The sequence below is a fragment of the Myotis yumanensis genome, unplaced genomic scaffold (genome assembly GCF_028538775.1).
Source record: "Myotis yumanensis isolate MYYU_CA2020_CCGP unplaced genomic scaffold, mMyoYum1.0.hap1 SCAF_11, whole genome shotgun sequence".
Taxonomy (NCBI): Eukaryota; Metazoa; Chordata; class Mammalia; order Chiroptera; family Vespertilionidae; genus Myotis; species Myotis yumanensis.
In genome coordinates, this window is record NW_027223762.1 from 55460545 (window position 1) to 55479252 (window position 18708).

The following is an 18708-nucleotide window of genomic DNA, read 5'->3' on the forward strand; positions in this document are numbered from 1 at the left end:
CTGGTACCAAGCAGGCTCTCAAATGTCTTATAAATGAATTGCCTTATCCGACCCTGAAATGATAGTTTTAACTCCAGGTGACCCTGTATCATGTTTTATTGTAACACTGCGTCACTGAAACATTTCTTATTTCTGACTTCTAGGCTTAGATTAGACTTCTTTTGCACATTTAGGCCTAGAGCTGGAGTCGGCTCCACCCAGCCCACCGCTCCAAGGCCTAAGACCAGCCCTAATAAGGTAGCGCTCAGGCTGGCCCCGGGTCACATGACTTGCAGCACAGCCAGAAGGTAGACATCTCGCGGCTCGCGAGTGCGCACAGCTTCTGCGCCGGTTTCTTGAGGAGCGCGCGCAGCCTCAGAGGCTCGCTTCCTCCCGGGCTCCGCCCAGCTCGCTCCCGGTGGGCGGGGCGACAGCTGAGCTGGGAGAAGAGGCCGGGTGGCAGCCGCGCGCATGCGCAGAAGAGACCTGCGGGATCGGGCGCTGTGGTCGGCCTGGCTTAAGATATTTGAGACAAGATGCAGGTGAGCAAACCTAGGGGCGCGAGGCCTGGGGGCTGCGGTTGTTCGTGTACCCCGCTAGGTCCGCGCCGACGGCGGACAGTCCCGTCCGGGCCAGCGGGAAGCGCCAAAGGCCACTGGCACGGGGGACGCTCGCGAGCCCAGCCCGGCGCAGGCGCAGTGCGGGAGGGCGGGCGCGTTCCTGCCGCCGGGGCGTCTCCACCTCCGTGTATCCCACCCCTAAATCTCTGTTCTTTGGGGCTACTTCTCTTTGAGGTCGTATCCCACCTGGCAGTTACTTCTTTCCTAGTAACTCCCTCACTGAGCAGCTGAGCAGGTGTGTTATGGACCCTTTGCACGGATCGGGAAACTGAGGCTTGGAGAAGTGAAGGGTCCCTCCTGGGGGTCCCATAATATAAAGCAGAGGTGGCACCCCTGTTCCTACTCCACTTAGAGCCTGGGGAGGGGTTAGTTCCACTCTTTCCCCTCACGTTGGAGTTCAGGTGGAGGGGGCTCTCCTGGCTTTCAGAACTCAGCCCGAAGAGCCCCGATGCTCAGTTACTTTACGTCTTAAAACAAGATCCTCTTGTATTGTCCTTTTATTGTCTCTGGAACTTGACTAAAACCCAAAAGAAAGTGAAAGAAAATGAATGAAAACACAATGAAAATGGATGCTTTTATGAACAAAAACCTGTGATAACTAAGTCGTCAAGGACGCTCCCCCACAGGTCATCCTGCTGCCCTCCAGACCTCGCTGTGGGCAGGAACTCTGAATGGATTCTGGCTCAGTGGGAAATGGGGATGAAGTTCGTGTGGGTTTGGTTGGGGCCAGAGGCATTGAGGCTGGAGAGGATGATCCCCTGCAAATACAGCGTGTCTGCCACAAACCAGACACTCTCAAATGTTGGTGAGGAAGCTCCGGGGCTACCATGGCTCTGCATTCTTTATCCTTCAGGCCCCTCCTTAAAAATGTCACCTCTTCCGAGGCCTTCCCTGACCACCCGGTTGAAAGGATTCTGTTCATCTTTCTTTTGCTCTATCTCAGCTAAACCGCGACGTGGAGTGGGCTGGGGCCGGGTTATCCAGTGCCCTTTCCACAGCGCTCCTTGATTACACATTTCAACCCAGATCCATTAGCAGTGTTCCTGCCGAGCTGTGCAAGGCCAGCGTTTGAACAGTTGGCTTCTGGAGCTAAGAGCCCACTTTGACATTTATCCTTCTCACATTTGCCGGGTAACTTTGACTTGTCCCAGCATGGCAATGGCTTCCTAAATGCAGTGTCTCCTGTGCTTGTTAAGATGAATTACAGTGGAGCCTTGACTTACGAGTGTCCCAACTAACGAGTTTTTCGAGATACAAGCCATCTCTCGGCCAATTTTTTGCTTTGAGTAGCGAGCTAAAATTCGGGTTACGAGCCAGCTTCAGATACCCCACCGCTGGTTGGCGCAGCGAACGTCACAGTGACGCCACAACATCAGCCCAGCATTCAATTCATTGTAATGGTGAAAATTGATTTGACACACTAGTAATTTGAGTTACGAGCTCCGTCACTGAACGAATTAAACTCGTAAGTCGAGGCCCCACTGTAAGTCGATACAACTAAAGGGCTTGGAAAAGTATCCAGCGCCCAACACTCAGGTGTTAGCCATCATGAGCTAGTCTGTGGGTTCCAGCTCTTCCTCTCAGGTTTGGCTTTTAGAGAATTTGTCAGCCTAGCATCAGGCTCTCCTCGTGCTTCTCCCGCAACCACAGGATTTTGAGATGCTCAGTGTCGCTGCTCTTGGGCCCTTTGAACATGCTGGTTCCTCTGCCTAGAAAGTAATATCCTAAGTCCTCACTCATGTCTGATTCCTTCTCACCCTCCAGAGAAAATGTCACCTCTTCTGAGGGACCGTCTTTCCCCATCCTGTGGAATGCAGGCCCTCGTAATTCTAGGTCAGCAGCCTGTTGGCCATTGCACTTGCTATAGTTTGTAATAAGTCTGTGATTGTGTATTTAGTTGTTTCATGTCTGTCTCTTCCTCTCGACTGTAAAATCGGTGGCTCTGGTATTCACCACTCTTCCCTACTATTGCAATAATTTACATATAGTACGTACTCGATACATATCTGTTGAATGAATCACTCCAAGTCAGTGGTTCTCAACCTTCCTAATGCCGTGACCCTTTAATACAGTTCCTCATGTTGTGGTGACCCCCAATTTCATTGTTACAAATTGAACATAATTAAAGCATAGTGATTAATCACAAAAACAATACGTAATTATATCTGTTTTCCGATGGTCTTAGGCGACCCCTGTGAAAGGGTCGTTCGACCCCCAAAGGTGTTGCGACCCACAGGTTGAGAACCGCTGCTCATTAACAAGAATATTGGATAAAAGTCAGGTCAGAGCCTTGGTTTCAGCTTTGATGTTGATCTGCACATCGAATCCTGTTTTATACCTCTCAGTGATGAGGGTGGGGGTGGAGTGGAGGACAGGAAGAATGGAACGGGGCCTCTGAGTCTTTTGACACGTCCTCAGAAACATAATTTGAATTTTTCTTCCCACCACCTTTCCCATTTGACCCCTTACCAGACATGGCACCCTCCTTAGTGGACTTTGCACTCATGGTATGTTTCCTTGGTCCCCCTGCTCTAGGACCCCAATGCAGACACTGAGTGGAATGACATCTTACGCAAAAAGGGCATCTTGCCCGCAAAGGAAAGTTTGAAGGAACTGGAAAAGGAGGCAGAAGAGGAAGAGCAGCGAGTCCTTCAGCAGTCAGTTGGTGAGCTTGCTTTTATTACTCTGTTCTGTTTCTATCTGGGTAGGAAACAACTTTCTGAGCCTCTAACTGCTTTGGTGGAAGGATCCTCTGAGCAAGAGTTGGGAGCCAGGGATTGAGGTGCCAGAATTAATGCTGTGGGACCGCAAGCGAGTCATAGCATGTCTCTACCTTTGTCTTCCTGGGCCATAGAATTAGGGGACTCCCCTTCCTTTCCACAGTTCCTTGTGTGTATCAGATGAGCACATGACAGTCCTGAACTTGACTTTCTAGTCTGCGATTCACTTGGGATAATGTCATGGAAATCTGCTCAAAGTTTATAGTGTTTGTATAATTCTGAGCTTATACTTTATTCTCTTTGTGCCTTGATTGAAAATATTTAAATACCTTAATTTGGGGAAGCATAAGATGCTAACAATGTATGGGATCTGAGAGAGGGGTTTTCTCAAAGGTAGCTGTACTACTTGAACTGGAATCCTTGGGGTGCTTGTAAAAACTCAGTTCCTACTGAATCAGAGTCTCGGGACGGGGGAGGTGAGGCCCAAGAATCTGCATTTTAAGCAAGTGCCTCAAAGGATTTCTGACTCCCACTAGAGTCTGAGAACTACTGACACAGAATCTCATTTATATATTAGAGCTAATTTAGAGAAGGTCTTACTACAAAGCATGTATCCAGCGAGTGGTTATTGAACGGTTACCGTGTGCCATGTGTTTTTCTGGACAGGGGGGCTTTAACTGTGCACAGGCCAGACAAAAACCCCTGTCCTTGTGGGACTTACACTGCAGTGAGAGACAGACAATAGACAATACATAATGAAATACAGGAAAATAAGGCAGTGAAAGGGCCTTGAAAGGGTTGGAGGAGAGTTGAGTATAATTCTGGATAGGGTTAGAGAGGACCTCACTAGGAATGACATTGGGTAGACCTGAGGGAGGTAAACTGAGCTAGTTTAGTGAAAAGTGTGTTGGAGGTTCTGCAAGGAAGCCAGTATGATTCAGAGAGAGAAGCAGTAAGTTCAGAGAGGTAACTAGGGGTCAGACCACTTGGAACCTTGTAGCTTCTAGTGAGGATTTTGATTTTATGTAGTGAGTTGGAAGTCATTGGAGTTTCATGTTTCAACAAAGGAGTGACATGTGTCCTCCATGTTGGCAGCACCATCCTGTGGCCGCCTTCCTGAGCATGGACAGTGGGGGGCAAGGCAGGAAGTATGAGACTAGTCTGTAACCTACTGCAGTAATTCAGGCAAGAGGTACCATTGGCTTGGACCAGCGTGGTGGTGGTGGTGGAAATGGTGAGAAGTGGATATATCTTGAAGGTCGGGCTAACAGGATTTGCTGATGGGTGGTTCCTCTGAGGGGTGTGAGAGAAATACATCTAGGATGACTACAAGGCTTTGGGCTTGAGCCACCAGAAGGATGGAGGGACCCCAACTGAGATGAGGAAAGCTTGGTGAGATCAGGAAGTCTGTTTGGGACATAGTAACTTTGAGATTTTTATTAGACAAATTAGAGATGGTAAGTGGGCTGTTGGGTATGTTTTTCTCCAAATCAGAAAATATGGGCTGGAGACATAAATTTGGGAGTTGTCAGCATACTACAAGCCATGAGATACCATCAACAAGGGAGTGGCTGTAGATAAAGAAGAAAAGGGATCAAACCAGCAAAGGGTCCAAAGGCGAGTAGCCTTAGGGGTGGGAGGAGGGGAGAGCATAGGGGTCCAGGAAGCCATCGGAGGGCAGTCTTTCACAGAGGAGGCAGTGGGTGGGATCACATGCTGCTCAGTCAAGAAATGGTCGTTGTTGACCTTGATAAAAGCAGTTCTTTGTTGGGATGGGGTGGGTGTCAGGGACAAAAACCTGCTTTGATGGCCAAAAGCAAGAGCATTTATGGCAATAAAAACAAAATACAAATGTTACAGCATTTTCCTAAAAGAAAAGATAGAGCGGCCTGGAAATACCAAGAGCCTGTGATAATCCCTGTAACTCTAGGAAGGGTGTGCTCACAGTGGGAAGATACCTGCTGGTCTCCTTCCATCTCCTGGGAAACAGGAGAACTGTGATACACCACCCAATAGTGTATGGGCTTGCTCTGCCAGGTGAGTTATAAACTTGGGAAACTTCTCAGTCATGTCCTTACTGTGGCGAGTAGGAAAGTCAAGCTTGTAAATACCAACACACTAGTTCTGTCTTTTTAAAACACCCCAACTTATTTTTACTAGTGTAATGCCTGAAGTACTTTGCGCACTGGTTTTGGTGGGCTGGGAGTCTTGGGTGTTGCATGCACATCTTTAGGAGAAAAGTGAAGGGAAAAAAAAAATGCATGTTTGTTCTTCCTTTAAATTTTTTGGTCTTGCTAACTTAATTACATTCAGTGAAAACATATGAAGATATGACTCTGGAAGAATTGGAGGATAATGAAGATGAATTTAATGAGGAAGATGAACGAGCTATTGAAATGTACAGGTTAGTGCCACTCAGAGGGACTGTTTTTTTGTGTGGCACTACAATGTGTGTCATTTGGAAAATGAATTTTTTGACTTGAGATCACGTATGGAAAAGGCCATAATTAAATAATAATATTTCAGATTTCAGCAAACAGGTCTTAGACTTTTGCCATGTGGCAAATAAATAAACCTGGACCTTTACGAAGGTTGCTGTCTGAAAGATATACGTGTGTGCACATGCGTGTATGTGTGTGTGTGCACATGCGTGTGTGTGAGATAACTCACTCCTCCTGTTGTGCAGGCAGCAGAGACTGGCTGAATTGAAAGCAGCTCAACTGAGGAATAAATTTGGAGAAGTTTTGGAGATCTCAGGAAAGGATTATGTTCAGGAAGTTACCAAAGCCGGAGAGGGCTTGTGGGTGATCCTGCACCTTTACAAACAGGGGTGAGTGATCTTATGCTTTGTCTCTCAGTGCTCATTTGAGTTTATATCATGAACATCTTGGGTTTATTCCACATTGGAGGTTGTTTTATCTTATGTGTTTTTGTGGCTGATTTGCCCAAACCTTAATGCCTAATTTTTGTCTTAAGACTTTCAAATTAATATTTGTGACTAACACAAATGCCTTTGTAATGGTGTAACAATAGAGACTTTACTTTTATTGAAAATAAATTCCTAAGTTATTTATTCCTCTAGAGCAGTGGTTCTCAACCTTCTGGCCTTTTAAATACAGTCCCAACCATAAAATTATTTCCATTGCTACTTCATAACTGTAATGTTGCTACTGTTATGAATCATAATGTAAATATCTGATATGCAGGATGGTCTTAGGCAACCCCTGTGAAAGGGTCGTTCGACCACCAAAGGGGTCTTGACCCACAGGTTGAGAACCGCTGCTCTCGAGAAACTCTGGCTTTTCATAATCCCACGTGTGAGTCACTCTCGTAGGTGGCGAGGGTGGCCTTTGTAATGATTGTCCACACTGAGTGGTGCAGTGGTCCTCCATGTTTCTCACCTCCAGTCCTGTCCTCAGAGTTGAGCTTGTGTAGGAGTTTCTTTAGAGCAGGAAATGCTTTCTGACCTGTTTTACACATTCTGAATCTTGAATATTCTGTCATGGAGAGGGCATAACAATTATCTGTTACATTGACGCTGTTTTTCCTACTTACATTTGGAATATTAATTTGGACTTTGGATTTTGAGTTCTTCACTTTTCCTGAACATATTAGAAGGTTTGTGGCTCTTTTAAATATATTTTTTTTATTGATTTCAGGGAGGAAGGGAGAAGGAGAGAGAGATAGAAACATCAGTGATGAGAGAGAATCATTGATTGGCTGCCTCCTGCACGCCTCCCACTGGGGATTGAACCCACAACTGGGCATGTGCCCTGACCGGGAATTGAAGGTGACCTCCTGGTTCATAGGTCGACACTCAACCACTAAGCCACAGAAAGTTTTTTAAAAAATGTTAATTCATCTTGACTGGAGTAGCAGATCCTCTTGTGAGTTTTCACTTAGGGCAGAAGGCTAGTTGAGCTTTGTACTGTATAAATGCAGAATCATAACTGCTTCTATTTTTACTTTGTAGGATTTTTCTCTCACTATTGTTTCCTATTTCTGTTTTATAGGATTCCCCTCTGTTCCCTGATAAACCAGCACTTCAGTAGACTAGCCAGGAAGTTTCCTGACGTCAAATTTATCAAAGCCATTTCAACAACCTGCATACCCAATTATCCTGACAGGAACCTGCCCACAATATTTGTTTACCTTGAAGGTGATATCAAGGCTCAATTTATTGGACCTCTAGTGTTTGGTGGCATGAACCTGACAATAGATGGTAAGGGCCTCTTTGAGATGGTCGAGGGCATATGAGAGGTGGCTAGTGCATGGTAGAAATAGGGAGAAGCATATTTAATCTCTCATCTTAGACCAGTCAGTGGGGCAGAATAACGGCTCTAATGATTCTCAGTGAAAAGAGGACATGGTAAACTTTTGAAATATACTTACTAATTTAAAATATACATTTTTAATTAATGTTTTATTTGTCCCTATATTTGAATGTTTTAAATTATAGCTCGAGATCATATCATTCATTTTGTTTAATTCACATGAACATATTAGGACAGGTATATATATATATATATATATATGTGTGTGTGTGTGTATGTATGTGTGTGTGTGTGTGTATGTATGTGTGTATATATATATATATATATATATATTCTCCTATCTAATAATAGACAAACATGGTAATTAACCATACCTCTGACACGCTTCCCATTGACTAATCAGGGTGATATGCAAATTAACTGCCAACCAAGATGGCGGTCGGCAGCCAGGCAGCTGAAGTGAACAGGAGGCTTGCTTGCTCCAGTGATGGAGGAAGCCAAGGTTCCCCACCTGCCGCTGCCGGCCTCTGAGCTGCATTCTAAGCAACTGTGTTGCAATTGTAGAAGCTAAACAAGCTCCAGAAACCTGCTTTCAGCCAGCCAGGCCTCAGAGCTGGAGCTGAAACAGTGTTTCAATTATAGAAGCTAAACAAAGCCCAGATACCTTCTTTCAGCAGCCAAGGTCTCAGAGCTGGAACCGAGCCTCAGAGCTAAAGCCAGCTCTCAGGTCCAGTGACAGCCATAGAAGGTAAATAAATCCCAGAATAAAAAATAAAAAAAAATAAAAAAAGGAGAGGTTGGGAGCTTCAGTCGCCCACCAGCCTGAAAACGGCCCTCAGCCCGTCACCCAGGCTGGCCAGGCACCCCAGTGGGGACCCCCACCCTGAAGGGGGTGTGACCAGCTGCAAACAGCCATCATCCCCTCATCCAGGCTGGCCAGGCACCCAAGCGGGACCCACCCTGATCCGGGACACCCTTCAGGGCAAACCAGCTGGCCCCCACCCGTGCACCAGGCCTCTATCCTATATAGTAAAAGGGTAATATGCAAACTGACCCTAACAGCAGAAGGACTGGGAATGACTGGTCACTATGACACACACTGACCACCAGGGTGCAGACGCTCAATGCAGGAACTGCCCTCTGGTGGTCAGTGAGCTCCCACATGGAGGAGCTCTACTCAGCCACAAGCCAGGCTGATGGCTGCCAGTACAGCGGTGGTGGTGGGAGCCTCTCCTGCCTCCTCAGCAGTGCTAAGGATGTCCGACTACAGTTTAGGCCTGCTCCCCGCTGGCAAGTGGACATCCCCCGAGGGCTGCCGGGCTGCCAGAGGATGTCTGATTGCCATCTTAGGCCCAATCCCCCGGGGAGTGGGCCTAAGCCAGCAGGTGGTCATCCCCTGAGGGGTCCCAGACTGCGAGAGGGCACAGGCTGGGCTGAGGGACCCCGCCCTCCCCGCCGAGTGGACAAATTTTTGTGTACCGGGCCTCTAGTATATAATAAAAGGCTAATATGCAAATTGACTGAACTGAGGAACAACTGGTCGCTATGATGCACACTGACCACCAGGGAGCAGATGCTCAATGCAAGACCTGACCCCTGGTGGTCAGTATGCTCCCACAGAGGGAATGCCACTCAACCAGAAGCTGGGTTCACAACTGGTGAGCTCAGTGGCAGTGGTGGGAGCCTCTCCTGCCTCTGCGGCAATGTTAAGGATGTCTGACCTACGTCTTAGGCCCATTCCCCAGGGGAAGCAGGCCTAAGCCATCAGTTGGACATCCCCCGAGGGCTCCCAGACTGCTAAAGGGTGCAGTCTGGACTGAGGGACCCACCCTGAGTGCATGAATTTCATGCACCAGGCCTCTAGTATATATATAAAAGGATAGTATGCTGAGTGTCCAACCAGTCGCTATGGTGCACACTGACCACCAGGGGGCAGATGCTCAAAGCAGGAGCTGCTGAACTGCAGTTTGGCAGTAGCGGTTCTCGGGTGACACACCTTGAAACCAGAGAGCAGGGACCCCGATTCCTCGTGGGGCCATGGATTCCACCTTGAGCCATGGGTTATGTTGTTGCTGGGCCATTATTGGCCCTGAATCTGGTTTACTGCATGCTTGGTTTGCGTTGCACACTCTGTACTACAGCAACTTTGCAGAGTGTCCTCTCGCACTTAGGGACCCCTCTGGGGATGTGGGAGAGCCAGTTTCAGCCTGATCCCCGGAGGCCAGGCTGAGAGGCCCCACCTGCTGGAGGAACCCCACTCATTCCACAGATGCCCTTTGAGCCACGATGCCACCCCAGGTGCGACCGGTAGCGGGAGGGACCGACAGGGGGAGAGACCATGGGAGGTTGGCTCCAGGGTGCGTCTGGACCATCTCGCCCAGTCCCGCCCCACCGGTCACCTTCTAATTAATTTCCTTTCAATGTGCACAGATCCGTGCACCAGGTCACTAGTGTGTATATTATATACACACACACACACAAACACACATATACATATGTATATATATACACATACATATATATGTAAATCATCTCAGTTGAATGTCTTAGTAACTTTTAAATTAAATTAAAAGTTTATTTAATTCTCCCTCTTAACTTGTAACTGATGCCTTTTTATTCCTTTCTACCTGTTAAACATGGAGGTGTCAAATCTTATATAATAAAAGGGTAATGTGCAAATCAACCGAACTGCTGAAGGACTGGTCACTATGACATGCACTGACCACCAGGGGGCAGACGCTTAACGCAGGAGCTGGCCCCTGGTGGTCAGTGCATTCCCACAGGGGGATTGCCACTCAGCCAGAAGCCAGGCTGACAGCTGGCGAGCGCAGAGGTGGTGGCAGGAGCCTCTCCCGCCTCCACAGCAGCGCTAAGGGTGCCCACGAGGAGTGGGTCTAAGTCGTCAGTCAGACATCCTCTGAGGGCTCCCGGACTGCGAAAGGGCCCAGGCCGGGCTGAGGGACACCCCCTCCCCCAGTGCACAAATGTCGTGCACTGGGCCTCTAGTGTGTGTGTGTGTGTGTGTGTGTGTGTGTGTGTGTGTGTATATACATATATATATACACATATAATGTGAGAGAGAGAGACTGAGGCCTGAGGGCTTCCTGCTAGGTCAAAACCTCTTTATTGAAATAACCTGTCTAACTATGCTTTAGTAGTCTTTAAAAACATGTTAAAATATGATTACATACTACTTTATATAACTCTATATGATATCCAACTGGGAAAAGTATAAACATGCACATCAGTATGTTACATCAGTTATTCCAGTGTATAAAGGCATATAGCATACATATACTTATATGTATGAATGTATGTGTGGATTTAATGTATTTTTGAGTCAAGAATCAGAAATCTTAAACTTGGGTTTTGTGGTGTGTGTGTGTTTTTAAGAAATTGGTTGACTTTTTGTACCATTTAACTGAGAAAACGGAAAATACTGGTGTTATTCATCTCCGTGAGCACTTTAAAGTACTATGACTTCAGTAAAATTGATTGTCAGACTTTAATGGCAGGACCTAATTAACAGAGCATTGCTTTAAAGCAGGCTGTTGTGGACCTTCTCCTCCAGTCCCTTAATTCTGCCTGGACCCTCTACTGATTTTGCTTCACAAGGTCTCACTGATTATCAGAGAGTGAAATACAGTAACTGAGGCATTAGTCACTCATTTTGTGATATATTTTTTTAATTAGTCGGAACAAATGATCAGTTCAAAGATGTCATCACCCATTTAGTCTTTGACTCTAATAGATGGGAGATGTTGGACATGAGGCTGAAGAAGTTCCTTTTGTTAACTAAAAGAGGACTTAATGATCAGATAGACAGCAGGACTGTGAAAAGAATTTCCTTTAAATGCTTCATGGTGATTTCCTTCCTGGGAAATTGTGGAGTCTGAGAAACTGAAGTCATTAGGAGACGGGTTTAGTCTCTTCTTTTAATTACCAAATAGGTCCCAATATATGTGATATCTCATCTGATCTTATTGTCTGGAAAAGTGTGTGAAAGTATTTTTGTTTTCCTTCTTCAAGGTCCGATTTTTTCCTTTCTTCAAGGTACCTTATAATTATGGCACTAAAATTAAATTGTCATCAAATGTTGTTGATTATAGTTTCTGCATAGAAAACAACTGACTCGGTAGAGCCCTGTGCAGTCTGACTTAGGTGATTTGCTTTTTCTTTATTGCTTAGAGTTGGAGTGGAAATTGTCTGAGTCTGGAGCAATCAAGACAGACCTGGAGGAAAACCCTAAAAAGCCAATTGAAGACGCCTTGCTGTCCTCAGTGCGCAGCTCCATCCCCATGAGCAGGGGCAGCGATTCCGAGGATGACTGAGCTGTGCCGCGGTACTGTCCTGCCCTGCCCGGTGCCCTCTTGGTTCCTGGGTTGATGCTCAACCACTGAGCCACCCTGGCTGGGCCTGAGCTTTCTTGATGTGACAGATGATCTGGATTTTTTTTAAAAAAGAAAAAGTCGGAATGAATCCTTTGTTTTTTAGCCTTTGATAATTATGTTTCAAATTTCTTAGTTCTCAGGAATAATCATTGCTGGGAATCTTATTGGATTTCTTAGAACTCTTTTTAAATTAATAACATTTTCTTAAAAAAATAAAGACCAGCTGTTGGTATGGCAAATGTCTTTGTTTTCCTCACTTGTGGTTTAAGAAAGCTGAAAAACTATTCACTATTTATTCACATATCATTACATAAAAAGGGATATGGAGGGGTTTTTTTAATGTGAATAATATATACAGTGGAAAAACTGCAAACTAAGCTTTACAGTTACATTATTGTTTATATTTATCTTTTATAAAGGTAGCAACAGGATTAATAGCTCAAAGGGATGATTGATAGGAAAAAATCTTAGTATTTATCCTATTTAGAAGAATTGCAATGATTTTTATAAAAACAAACACTGTCTTCTTAAAGCAGTAACTGAAAGATCTCAATTTACTGCCACTTGGGTTAAATATTTTTTCCAGTTAAAATAATTTTTTGTCTCAAACTGTTGAGATGTCAGCTAATCTCAATTACTGCAAAAGGCTACCTTAATTTTTTAAATAAACATATAAGCATGCACGTAGATAAACAGAATCTCAATCAATTAATAAAAACACATCAAGATATTTTTCTGCCTAGAAGCCTCTTAGCATTTATCACTTCTTAACAAATCAACATTAACAGAATAATTAGGAGAAATGTTATTTCCTAATAATTTGTGTTGAATGATGTAGCATTTAATTGCTGGTTTGAATCTTAAAAATATGAATAGAGAAGGAAGAGAGTTCCTTCCAATTATACTGTAAAATTTATTTTTGCTGTAATTCCACCAATGACAAGTAGCTTTGATTCATCTGTCAGAACTGTCTGTGTTAATGAATATTGGTTTTTCTACACACATGAGAGCCAGCACTGCTGATAAAAGCTACTCTGTCACGGTTTACCTTGAAGGATCTTTTCTGAAATTTTCATTGCAGGGTTGAGACAAGCTTGGGCAGGTCTGTCACTTGAAGGAGAGCTGCTTTCTTAGGTTTTCTGTTGTTAGCTGACAGTGAAATGAAGTGCGGTGGGAGGAACACAGGTGAAGGCTCGAACACTGCTTCTCCTAAGGCAGTGGTTCTCAACCTTCTGGCCCTTTAAGTACAGTTCCTCATGTTGTGACCCAACCATAAAATTATTTTCGTTGCTACTTCATAACTGTAATGTTGCTACTGTTATGAATCCTAATGTAAATATCTGATATGCAGGATGGTCTTAGGCGACCCCTCTGAAAGGGTCGTTCAACTGCCAAAGGGGTCGCGACCCACAGGTTGAGAACCACTGTCCTAAGGGCTGCAGCTCCCAGGAGAAGAGAACTGTGCTTGAATGTTGGCGGGCAGGTGAGCAGTGTCCACAGTGATGGCGCCTATGCCAGATGGAATTCTAATGTTTGCTGTACCACTTGGAGCTATGTGAGTGTGTAAACTGCCTCATAATCTTGCCTCCAGGCCAGACCAAGACACTTAGTTTGTGGTCAATTAAAGCTCAGTTGCCTGTGGATTTGGCTCATGAGCCCCATCTGGCAACAGGGCCCTAGGCCTCAGGCTGCTGTTTGGTCCTGCTGACCAAACTTGATACAAAAAGATAGAGAGACCGTCTATGGCCACATCACCGAATGTGCCCAACCTCATCCAAAAAGAGAGCGAGAAGCATCTCTATCCTAAAATTAGTATTGGGAGTTAGAACCTGACCTGCAGATTTCTACAGGTTAATAATTCTGGGAGACTTTCCTATAATATTCACCATTAACTTCCTTCTATTTCATCTGGAGCATTTGTGATGTGACAGAAATGATACAACTTGGCTCTTGAGCATTGAGTTCATCTAATTCCACAGCAGAAGAGTGACCAGGGATCCAGAGCCTGTCTTCGGAGGAAAGTGAAACACACTAAGGCTATGGTCAAACACAGCGGATTTTTTCTTATTTTCCTTATTTGTGGAGGAAAAAAAGAATGTCAGTAGATGGAGTACACTTTCTCCATTGCAAACCTAAGTTTTCATTCTCACTCGTCGAGGGTACAGACAACTGTTTTGGCAGAGGCCCCTCACACGGTGGTTTCTGGGGCATCAGGAGCACGTCAGAAAAGTCGTACCGGATGAAAGGCACTTTCTGAGCAATGTGAAAGGCAGTGGTCACCAACCTTTCGGACCTCACGGACCACCAGTGATCCACGGACCACCGGTTGGCAACCGCTGGTTTAGAAGGGTGTCCCCTGTCACCAATGCCTAAATTTGTTGTCATCTGTTACCTTCAGCTTTTAATTCAGTTCTCTTAAATACTAAGCACAAAATTTGGACAAAGTGCTTTTCAAATGTGTCAGGCTAAATATGTTGTGATTGTGTTTCCTACTTTAGAAACATGTCCTGATGAAAGTGATTTTGTCCTGCTATGGAAACCAGTTGTTACTCATAAATACAGCCTTTTGACAAGTGGCTTTCAACACATAATCTTGATACTGTTCACATTTACACAACAGGTGGTGCAGACCCTCTACCCTCTGCGCACCACCCCCAACTCAGCAACTCCACTGGAGACCTTGTCACTTGTGTGCTACGAGGACTCCCCTTGGCTTTCGGTCTCACCACCCCATGCCCATCCTTGTCTTCTCTTTCTGTTTGACCTTCTTCTCTCCCATATTCTTTAGGACTTTGTTCCAATGAATCATCTTGATTTCAGTCTCTCCCTAGATGCACAGCGTTAGGCAGTAGGAGTGTTTGGGTCCTGTGGCAGAGATTGCTACTTGCCTACCAAGTACTGTATCCAGGATTCTCTAGTTCCATTCAAGCAGCAACGGGACCAACTAAAGGATCAAACTCCCAGCCTCCCTTGGAGCTACAGATTGCCAGAGGGAGGTGGGCACAAGTCGGCTGGGAGTTCCGGGCAAGCTCCATAGGAGACACACTGGCATGGGCCCCTTTGGGGCATAATCCCCTTCTACTTTCTGACTAAAGCATCCATGTGATTGCAGCCTACTTAGCATAACATTCCTGATCACATTGTGGGGCCACTATAACCCAGCTCCTGACTGCCCTCGCTAGACTTCTGTTATTGCAAAAGAAGTAACTTTCATCCTGGTTTCTCTTAGTAGCAGCTGCAGCATTTCCTCATAAAGCCACCAGGCCATTGCCAAAAAAATAACAACAAAACAGTCATCCTAGCTTTCTACTCCCCACTTTTCAAATTGCTTGACCAACAGAAGAGCATCTGTATTCCTGCCTCCACTTCGTCATTGCCTTCCAGTAACTTCATGAGTCAGAATTTAGGACTTCCATTTCCAGTGTGTGAAGAACTAGATACTCGGAGTGGGTATGGGTGAAAAGGGGGCCTGACAAGCACAGAGGAGGCCTGCATGGCTGTTCTTACAAACTCAGAGGCTGAAAGTAACCACAAAAGAGGGTCTGAAATGAAAACTTCCTAACTAAACAAGTCATGGCGAGTAGTCATGCCCTAAGCTTGTATCTTCCTTTACGAAGATGAGTCTTTACCTTAACTGAGCCCGTCTAATCTTTTTGTATCTACGATAACATACCTTGGGAATGTCAGTGTAGCTTCCTTTTTTCAGGACCCCTTACTACATTAGCGCAGGGACCACAAAACCACTCGTTGTGTTAATTGTTAACTATCCTATACCCACCAATGTAAAAGAAGCATGTGTCTATTTGTTTTGTGCAATCCCAGAGATTTCCCCACTTTGCTTTCTCCCACCTCCCTAATCTGTCACCAGTGGGTTTCATGTAACCCTCCTTAGGCCTCATCCTTTGATTGTAATGTGTAAAATGAAGTGCAAAACTGCCAGTCTCTGGAGCATTTTCTCAGTCTGTTGAGATTTTGCTTCCTGGCAATTGTCATCAGTTTGACTCAAATAAACTCTTAAAAATCTTACAGGTTTGGACTTTTCTTATGTTGACATTTAGTTGGTGTAGTTGGCAGGATTCCAAAGAAGCCCTCCCAGGACCATCTTGCAGACCCGGACCCATTCTAGGTACCAGCAGGGGCCCAAGGACTCCTCATTTTGTATCAGGTGAACTTGGGTGAGTCTCCCTTGGAATTTCAGACCTCCCTGTTTTAAAGTAAGAGGATGATTTTATTTCAGCTCTTTTTTTCTTCTTCTTTTTTTTTTTAATCCTTGAGGTGGAGCTAAATATAAATGGCTGAGAAAACCCAGGCCAAAGATAAGAGTGGAGATAACTAAGAACAGGAGGGGAAAAAAATTAGTTTGGCTTTTCATTTGGAATTAATTTCTGAAAGGCAAAACATTTTACCTTATAAATGAGAGGCTGAACTCATTCAACTCTGAAGATGAAGGGCACTTCCTCCAGCCCAAATCTCAGGTATTCCTAGGTGACTAACAAGCTTTGTGGAGCTGTCTGAGAATATCCCTCACTATGTGCAGGAGCCACATAGGAAATTCCAACCAACTGTAATTAAATACGTAACTCTTCTGGGGCCATGCACATATTGGTTGGTTACCTAGCACTTGAGCCCTCATAGCTGTATTAAACTGTCAGGGAAAGAAACCAAGAAATGTAAGAGGGTTGAATGAGACTCGGGAGGTGACAGCCCCCTGGAGCTCAACCCATAAGCTGCCTCTTAACCAGATGAAGATAATGATTTCATTTCTACACAGTATCCCTAGAAATTTGTTTAGACTCCAAAGATTTCAAAATAAAACATTAATATGAGAAATCATGCCTCCAAGGCCAAGAACTTCCAGACCTCAGCCCCCATTAATACTCCTGCTTTTAAGTTAAAAGCCTAAGTGACTGGCTGGCTGACCGGTAGCTATAATGTGCACTGACCGCCAGGGGGCAGATGCTCAATGCAGGAGCTGCCAAGCGACAGCAACTTTGCAGAGTGCCCTCTTGCACTCCGGGACCTCTCGGGAGATGTCAGACTGCTGGTTTCGGCCCGATCCCAGCAGGCCAGGCTGAGGGACCCCACTGGTGCACAAATCCATGCATCGGGCCTCTAGTAAAATAAATAAGAAGCCTTTACTCGCAAGTACTTACAGAAATGGAAAGATTTAACTAGAAATGTTACCAACTTTATATTCTGAAACCTAATTATGTTTTACTAGAGACCTGGTGCATGAAATTCATGCACAGGTAGGGTCCCTAGGCCTGGCCAGTAATCAGGGCCAATCAGGCTGCCAGCCAGAGCCTTCCTTCATTCAAATCCTTGGCTATGGCTCTGCATTTGGGCAGACCCAAACTATAGACACATGATAAGAACAGAGTGCCACCTTTCTGGCATTAGTTATAATTGAGAGGTAATCCCAGGATGCAAGAATGAGGAGCTGAGGGAGGGCAGCAGGGAAGGGGAAAGGCCAAACATAAGGGTGAGAGCCTGAGGTCAGTGCTGTAGGCAGTGAAAACTCAATCCCTCTAAGAAGCAGAGTTGTCCACCTACACATGGGAGTCTACACATGAGTTATTTACCTCCCAATCCTGGCCCCTACTGCTTGAAGGCTGCTCCCAGCGGGGTTCATGTCCTTGCACTTCTGGGCTGTGTTTGCACCAAGACTGAGCAAGTATCTGTGTCTGGGAGAAGGATCTGGACAGTCAGACATGGTGTGTCTTTTAGGTGGGATGCTGGTGGTGCAAGGTGAGTTGGAATTGCATGAAAATTAGTTCTAATTTATACATTTTAAAGAGCTTGCTTAGACACATTCAAACATATATTTTTGTCATGTGTATTTCTTGTGCATACATACAAAGAAAAATAGAAGCAAAATAAATTGGTTAAGGTATTCCTAAAATGGCCTTCCAGGAAGAGACCAGTTCTGACTCCATATTCTGCTAGATTTGATGCTGCACTTCCCTGATCCAACCAGAATGTGGCAGGCCGTGACAACCTGATCACAGTTGCTGCTTGGACAACAGCAACTACAGCAAAATGCACCCTGACCTCAGAGATGTTAAGAATGAGGGAGGTCCTAGTCAGTGTGGCTCAGTGGATGGAATGCTGGCTCACGGACTGAGGGTCCTGGGTTCGATTTTGTCTCAGGGCACAAACCTCAGTTGCAGGCTCCATCCCCAGCCTTGGAATGAATGCATCTCTCTCACATCGATGTTTCTCTGTCTCTCTGACTCTTCCCCCTCCCTCTCACTCTCTCTAAAAATTAATGGAAAAATATCCTTGGGCGAGAATTAACAACAACAACAAAAGAATGAGGGGAAATGTACTTGGAACTGATGAAATGAGGTAGTTATATCCCACAGTGGATGAAGGTGCATTGGTTATTTTAACTTGACCATTCTAGCTTTTAACTTTGAAAGCAAATCATTAACTGAATCTGCTTATCCACATTTAAAATATTGAAAATACCAACTAGCTAATAGAAAAAATGCTGCTATTTTTCCTTGTATACTTATTAAAGCAAATACAGTTTTTTAGAAACCAATATTTCTCTTTTGTAAGTAACTTTCTCTGAGATGGTGATTAAAAGTTTTAAAAAACATTTCACAATACATATCTATATATATAAAAGGCTACATGACCAACTGTCCAACCGACTGACCGTCCGGTCGGTACATATGACATGCACTGGCAATTTAAAAATAAGCATTGACTCGCACAT

The 18708-nt window shown here is 45.0% G+C and overlaps 1 protein-coding gene across 1 annotated transcript; it reads left to right on the forward strand.

Annotated features, from left to right (window-relative positions):
* The first annotated feature begins 435 nt into the window (after positions 1 to 435).
* Positions 436 to 12223, forward strand: PDCL3 (phosducin like 3). Its single transcript, XM_070429678.1, has 6 exons — positions 436 to 521; positions 3135 to 3264; positions 5633 to 5723; positions 6006 to 6149; positions 7333 to 7541; positions 11782 to 12223. Exons 1-6 carry the CDS (start codon positions 516 to 518, stop codon positions 11922 to 11924), a joined length of 723 nt encoding a protein of 240 aa, XP_070285779.1. The 5' UTR covers positions 436 to 515; the 3' UTR covers positions 11925 to 12223.
* The last annotated feature ends 6485 nt before the right edge of the window (positions 12224 to 18708 follow it).